The sequence below is a fragment of the Osmerus mordax genome, chromosome 9, assembly GCF_038355195.1.
Source record: "Osmerus mordax isolate fOsmMor3 chromosome 9, fOsmMor3.pri, whole genome shotgun sequence".
NCBI classification, from domain to species: domain Eukaryota; kingdom Metazoa; phylum Chordata; class Actinopteri; order Osmeriformes; family Osmeridae; genus Osmerus; species Osmerus mordax.
The window spans coordinates 9237447-9245438 of record NC_090058.1 but is presented as its reverse complement, the minus strand read 5'-3'; the positions used below and the strand labels follow the sequence as shown (position 1 = coordinate 9245438).

The following is a 7992-nucleotide window of genomic DNA, read 5'->3' as shown; positions in this document are numbered from 1 at the left end:
GCTGCTAGGCATGTATCCTGTGACCTTGTCTTTTTCAACAGTAGATAAATGTCTGGTGAATGAATCAGCCCCTGGAGCACAGATCCCCTGCCACATGGAACTTGGAGCAGGCTCCTGCAAGAATGGGATAAACCCAGATGGGAGTGGTAGTAAGACAGTATTCTGCCAAGCGTCGGGGGGGGGGGGGGGGGGGGGGGGGCATAGCAGACTGTGTCATCTGGTTAGCCCTCCAGTCAGGCATTTCAACTTCATCCTGCTCTCTTCTTGATGTGACTCTACTTTGGAAACCACTGTGGTTCTGGAGGGAGATATAGGGAAATGACTTCATCCTCTATCCTGACAGCAAATACTTTTATGGAAACTGGGTGGTAAAAAAGGAGAAGCCTGTGTGATTGTGTCCCCTATCTGGGTATTACTTAAGACCCCAGATAGTCATAACCCCAATTTCTCCTAAAGTTAACATTGAAAAAACGTGTACCGGAGTACACTTCTTACACATAATTTATGTTAAAGTAAAAATGTTATCAGTGACCTGCCTGATATCTACTGCTAGAACAGACAGGAAGTTCCCAAGATGGTTCATTTCTGTATAAGACATCCATTAACCGCCTCATGCTCTACCTCCCTCTTTTCCCTTTTATAACAGGATGTAGGTCTGGATGGTGCAACAACAACAACACTAAAATAGATGGCAGATGCAGGTTTTAATCTGGTTGTCTAGGTTGATACACCTCAGGTAGAAAGCTGCTACAGACTTGCTATATTGCTGCTCCTAACAAATCAGGTCAGCAGTGCATTCATTCGTTTGGCTTCATAAAAAAGGAATAGAAGCATGAAACGTGTGAATATGGATGATGATAAGTAGATGTGACATTGAAATGCTTCAAGCTTGGGAATTTGAGTGGTCTGGCAGGCTATAGTACTGTAAATCGAGGTTTTATCACCTGAAATAATGCTACTATAACTAAAATGTACTTACTTACTTACTTACTGACATTACAGGCGAAAGGTAGTGTTGGGTCAATGTCCACGTTTCGCGTGACTGTTCTCAAAAAGGTGATTTTGATCAGTGACAGCAAACCAAAGTCTGGGTAATTTCAACCTAATCTTGGTTGTAATATAGTCGAGGGGAAACCATGTTACGTGTGACAAAATACATCACAATGTTATTCTTACCAATAAAACAAGCAAAAAAATAATATTCAGGCTCTACAAAATCTAAAAAAACTCCAAAACAGGCTTTTAACACATACTGTAAGGCTACCTAGTGAATGATTGACAATGGATTTACGTCATTCTTTTGCAATAAGGGTGATCTCAAACACATCCATTGCCTGGCCCATCACATCCTGCTCTAAATCTCTGTCTTGCATGGACAGGAATAAGAGGGGGTTAGCCTGGTATGGTTTACCAAGTCTGAGCAGCTTAACTCCTGCTGTCATTGCTGCCCTTTTCAGTATGGACCTGCTGTCACTTACAGAGAGCTGACACTCACAAACTAGGGCATGGTACTCCAAATCACAATCTCTGTCTACAGGGGTCAGTTCACAATTGTGCAATGTGTTCTAATTCAATGAATGGAATTGTACACTCTTCCAGGTGGCAGATTTTGAATTGCATTTAGATTTACTCGATTAAATTCACTGTATAATCTTTACTCATCATAATTCAGATGATGTGACATGTGAACCACAAACAAGACTCCAGAGTTGTTCATCTTCATCTGTGACACAGGTGTATGTGTCAGTTTCCAACTACATATGAAGGATTTCTGAATTTAAGTGTAATTTGGTGATCATTTCTTCCATCGGCCTACATGGTTGCAAGTTCTACTCTCATAAGTGAGAAAGTGTGTTTGATTTTACATATCAAGGTGCTTTAGCTATGACTAAAGAGAGAACCAAATTATTTTTACACCTTTATGAAAAACTGCCACTCTTGGATTTGTGTTTTGGAATTGTGAAAACATACAGCAGGAGTCTTAGGCACTTAAGATTGTTAACATGAATATTGATTTATATATGTTTTGTCTTTTGTGTTTGTGCGACAGTATAAACTACAATGTTGAGAACATTTTTGTTTACTCTTTTCATTTCATTATTTGTTAAAGCATCTTTGCTTTTTTAATGTGTGCCTTTAAATGTGTGCCTTTAGACTTCAGCACAGTAAACTACTGTATATAAATAAGCACATACATTTTAATTACACTTTATATTGAGGTTGATAGTTGAGTAAAGAAAGCACAAAAGTACTTTAGTTCCAAATTCATGTTGCAGCGTCACATAATAACAGCGTTTCCTATACCTTATCATTAAAGAGGAATCCGCATGTTCCTGTCTAGCTATCTCAATAGTCTTCACATTTTCTTTCCCCAGAGGAGCACATGGTTCCAAAGACAAGACTAAACCGGTTCATACGTAGACTTAAGGCCGGTTTCAGCTGGTACGTTGCCTTGGAAACGTCATCACTATAAATACTGTCGCTGTCCAATGCCGGTTTTCACTTCAGTTACAGACTAGAGAAGCGGAGACGGTACGGACTGCTGTGGAATCGAACTGTTTTAATCCAAGGATCCTGATCTAATGGACAAACTCTTTGTAAATGCTTTTTAAGGTAAGCCTTCTCAATGTTTACTCGACATTTTCATGTCCACTTTCTAGTTTATTTGCGTATCTAGTGTGGGGTAGTCAGACTCAACTGCCAATTCACCCTTCACAATGAATTGCCCACGTTGCTTGTCTAGTTTCATACTCGTGTTCCACTTATTACTTGAGCTTCCAAATGTACCAAAAATACTTTACGATGAACTCTTACTATGGTTTAATGATTTGTTTGACTATTTACAAGTATTTGGTCACACATATAATATTAGTCATAATAGCTAGCTCATCTTGCTACAGATCATGAGACGGTGGAAGGCACGAGAGTAGCGGCAAAGACGGCAATGAGAAAGGTTAAGAGTAACGCTACTGTAGTAGAACAAAGAACTGTCCGTAATAGGTAGTAAAAGAACAGCGTACGTGTCCTGGTAATTTGACATGACGTGTTGCTTTATAGGAAAGCTCATACCATTTTTATTTTAAGGAGCGAACTTGGCTACGTCAGAACGTTGGTTGGCTTTCTTTCCACCTCCCACCATTGGACACTTGAAATCGCGCCCTTCCGTAATTTCCGGCTTTACCGGTACTGTCGAGGTGGCCTCCCTTGTGTTGGGCAAGGTTTCTCGATCTTAGAAAAGTTTTTTTTTCTACCTTGATTTATGACTTATGCTTACATAATGCAGGCTACTCCAAATCAGTTTCATGTGATTTGTTATTAATGAAATAAAATAATATAATTTTGATTAGCGAGGTCGTCTATTTCAATAGTGATTGCCAACTCATTCTGCCAGTTAAATCTGGTAAAGGACATATACGGATCATTATCGTTCTTATTCGTTGCTTAAACTTAATAGGTCAATGCTTATCGACATTAAAATCCATGTTTAGGAAAGTTCTGCTTTAACCGGCAATTACAATAAATGGGCCGAAGTGAATTAAAATGTGACTATTACCGCATGTTAGTCAGTCGTAAGGTTGGAATATATGGGTTGTTTAAGGCTAGGAGTAATTACTTGTCCGCCATGTGATCCCTTTTCACACTGAATAATGTAATTCATGAAGTTGTCATTGGGTGGGAAGAACACTCCTAGATGAAGTTAACCCATAATTGCTCACACACGGAAACGCCCAGATTGCCTCTCACACTATTTATTCTTACAGATCGTTAGTGTAATTTCAAAACCTTAGGACACTGCCACAAAGTACATACTATGAAGACCTTGGACCTACAGCCTTGGATTTATGTCTGCTTTATGAAATCCTGTGTTGTCTTTGTTTTACAGACAAATTGCTTTAGGAAAGCACACACTGGCTACTCTGCAGGCCCCGGCCTCGAGTCTTATCTGAAAGGTTTCAACTTCACTGGAGAACCACCTTGGCTGCTTTGCACCTGATTAAGGGTTTGCCAAATTCCATCTGTTTGTGTCAAAGTAAGTGTCCTTTGTAACCTGCCAGATACTAATGTTTAAGCATTTGCTAGCTCTCATAAATTTACAGTAGCCTGTAAGTCACTGTTACCTGGCTAACAAGCCAACTGAAATTAGCACAAGTATTACTAAAACATTTCTCTTCCCCTTTCTCCCCCAGTTTCTTTTTGTGACCACAAAAGTTACTCTGCGACCATGAACACTTTCACTCCTGCTGATTTTGACTTCACGTTCCTAGAGGAGGGATTCTGCGCCCGTGACATTGTTGAGCAGAAACTCAACGAGTCATCCAATTCGGTGAGGCGCCTTCCATGCTTCTCAAATGTTTCATTTAGGAGAGTCAGCATATGAACTGACATGTCAGAGATTACTAGCATGTTTTCTAGAATGACAACCTTGGGAATTAACAGACCATTTACTTAATTCAAACTGGCACCATAATTAGCCCCCCCCCCCAGGTGCAGACATACATAGACTGGCCTGTAAATAATTGGGGAGAAATTGGCCTTGGGAGTTGTAGAATCTGTGAATGCTGTGCATTTGTTCCATATTTTTCTGTGGAGTAACCCGCCCTTCCTTTCCCCCAAATCAGGATGATAAAGATGCGTTTTACGTGTGCGACTTGGGCGATGTGTTGAAGAAGCATCTGCGCTGGGCACGGGCACTGCCTCGGGTCATGCCCTTCTATGCTGTGAAGTGCAACGACAGCCGGGCTGTCGTTATGACACTGGCATCTTTGGGTGCTGGTTTTGACTGCGCTAGTAAGGTGTGTAAACGTTAGACATCATCATGGGCCTTGACGTCTGAACATTTGAATCATTGTCAGTGTGGGGCACTGTATATTTGTGCTATATATTTGTTTTAAATGTACTATCATACAAAAGGCTGAACAAGGTGTTAGGCCCAAGACATTCTATGTAAAAAGACCATGAAATTCACCAGTCTAAGCACCATAATCCTTTTCTAAGTTAGATTCGTTTGTTCTGCTCCACAGACTGAAATTCACCTCGTCCAGTCCCTTGGTGTGGACCCAAGCAGGATCATCTATGCAAATCCATGCAAACAGGTGTCTCAAATCAAGTACGCGTCAGCACATGGTGTGCAAATGATGACCTTTGACAGTGAAGTGGAACTCATGAAAGTGGCGAGGTGCCATGAAAACGCCAAGTAAGCAAACACCTCCTCCCTCTGCTACCTTTGTCCTGAAATGCATGATTTACCATTATCTACCCACCACCACCACCATCTGCCCTGACCCTCTGCCCTGACCCCCCTCCCCCCCTCAGACTAGTGCTGCGCATCGCCACAGACGACTCCAAGGCTGTGTGCCGTCTGAGCGTCAAGTTTGGGGCCACCCTGAAGGCTTCGCGAGGCCTGCTGGAACGAGCTCAAGAGCTGGGCCTGGACGTGATCGGCGTCAGTTTCCACGTGGGCAGCGGGTGTACTGATCCAGACACCTACACACAGGCCATATCTGACGCACGTTGTGTATTCGACATGGCGGTGAGTCTTCTCATTTTCCTGGTCATCTTGAAATATAAGTAACTGGAAATACTATTAGAACTATGCACTTCTGATCCTTGATTTTTCTAGTGTTCTTTCTGTATGCACTACATGTATGTGGCTTTGTTTTAAAAGTGTCTGCTAAATGAATGTCATATGTAGTAGATGATTACATCACACTTTAGTGTAGAGTTAGGTTCTCCATGCATATGGACTTGTATATTAACTGTGCAACAAGCCCAGATTGGTCAAAGGTTAACTTTTGCATCTTGTCTTCAGGCTGAGCTGGGCTACAACATGCACCTGCTGGACATTGGGGGTGGATTCCCTGGGTCTGAGGACGTCAAACTGAAGTTTGAGGATGTATGTTTTATTCACTTAGTTTCAGATAGTTGGACTTGTACAGTGAGGGCTGCAGTACATGCCCACTAGGATACTCGCTCAATTTTGAATTATTTGCTTCTTAGATCACCAATGTCATCAATCCGGCACTGGACAAATATTTCCCTGTTGATTCTGGGGTCAGAATCATCGCTGAGCCAGGCCGCTACTATGTGGCTTCTGCCTACACGCTGGCTGTCAACATCATTGCCAAGAAGGTCATCATGAATGAGCAGTCAGCCTCTGACGGTATGCACAGAGAAAGGGCAAAACTCTTACACACACCTCTACTCTGTTTACATACTGATGTTTAACAAACTGCTATGATTCACATACTTGTACGTCTCATAAATGCCTTTTTATCAATGATTCTCCTGATGATTAAACATCCATGTCACCTGGTTTTCTGCTTCAGAGGAAGACGAGGGGACCAACGACCGGACTCTGATGTACTACGTTAATGATGGTGTCTACGGGTCCTTCAACTGCATCCTGTATGACCATGCTCACTGCCTGCCAACGCTGCACAGGGTACGCTCAAGCAAACCACTGCCTGGCGTTTCTAGTAGGGCTGGCTGATGACTACTGCAATGCATCACAATAAAATGGTTCATTTGTTGATCAATTATTATTGATTTTTACATACCCGTTTTTTTTTTAAACCTGGAGGGAAAAAAAGGTTGATTTTTAGGCACCTTAATTTGTGTAATCTTTGTGCTTTCCTGATGCTTTGCATTTAAGTGACACCACCTCCCCCAAAAGTGATTATTGCTCCTCATGACCTCAGTCCCTGCCAAGTTGCTGTCCATGATGTTAACGCCTTCTGAATCCCCCTCCTGCAGAAGCCGAAGCCAGAGGAGCGCATGTTTCCCTGCAGCATCTGGGGGCCGACCTGCGACGGTCTGGACCGCATCGTGGAGCAGTGCTACCTGCCAGACATGCAGCTGGGAGACTGGATGCTGTTTGAAAACATGGGGGCCTATACTGTAGCCGCATCCTCCACCTTCAACGGCTTCCAGAAACCTGACATATACAACATCATGTCCCGGGCCTCTTGGTAAATATTCTTTATGAAGTAATAATAATAATAATGGCTGTAATTTCCATTTGGAATCTTCTACATTCTTCTGTTTCTCTCGTTCTGTGCAGGAAATATGTGCAGCAGATCCGTGACCATGGTATGATTTTTTCCACGGAGGAGGCGTGTCCCGGTGGGGTTCCATCTGGTTGTGGCCGTGAGAGTGGCATAGAGCTCCCAGCCAAGCCCTGTACCACCCATGTTATCTAACAGGCACACTGCCACTCTCCGGGCCTCTGAATCCTGTGTCTGTCAATGTTTCTTTTTTTTCTATTATTTTGTATTTCATTTGACCATTTTTTTTAAGGGCCAATTACTTGACAGGAGAACGAGAGGGGCATGTAGGCGCACAATTCTTTTATTCTGTATGAAAGATGGAGATCTAGTCCTGAAGTGAAGCTGAATACCCCTCTGAAAGTCACTATGGGTATATTCTCCAGAGTGTTAGTCAGTTAGTTCTTACAGAGATTTTTATGGTTTATTCAAGTACTGCACCATGATTAAAAACTATTTTCATTGCAATGCAAAATTGCTACAATAGTAATCTGCAACTCCCTGAATGCCTTCCTTACAGTTGATTTGACTTTTCTTTTACTAATGCTACTACCCATGACTCTTAGAGGCTGTTAGAGGGAGGGTTTTCTTCTGGGAATGGCTGCTAAGATAAATTTCCTCTGGTCTCCACTTTATTACAGAACCCCTTTTTAAATACAGGGACCTAACAAGCAAACTGTTCCCTCTCCTCTTCTCCTTTTTTATATGTATTTTCTGTTTTAGTTTGATTTTAGCAAGTCAATTAGTAACTATTTTAGATTTAATATTAAGTAACTTAATTAAAACGAAACATCTGGATATTTAAATGGATGAGATGGGACTGCACATTTGTATCGCTTTCCTATGGAAACTTTTTTTAAATTTTTGTATTTTTTTTTGTAAATAAAATCTAGCTGCAAAGCTGACTTGCACATTTGTCTTTTGTGGTCTTTCAACACCATGTAGTAAT

The 7992-nt window shown here is 41.7% G+C and overlaps 1 protein-coding gene across 1 annotated transcript; it reads left to right on the top strand.

Annotated features, from left to right (window-relative positions):
* Positions 1–2509: 2509 nt before the first annotated feature.
* odc1 (ornithine decarboxylase 1) lies at positions 2510–7954 on the top strand. The gene is made up of 11 exons (XM_067243336.1): positions 2510–2613; positions 3884–4030; positions 4188–4324; positions 4620–4793; positions 5022–5194; positions 5314–5530; positions 5810–5893; positions 5998–6160; positions 6327–6442; positions 6754–6968; positions 7061–7954. The coding sequence occupies exons 3-11, from the start codon at positions 4223–4225 to the stop codon at positions 7197–7199; spliced, it is 1383 nt and encodes a 460-aa protein (XP_067099437.1). The 5' UTR covers positions 2510–2613; positions 3884–4030; positions 4188–4222; the 3' UTR covers positions 7200–7954.
* Positions 7955–7992: the final 38 nt, after the last annotated feature.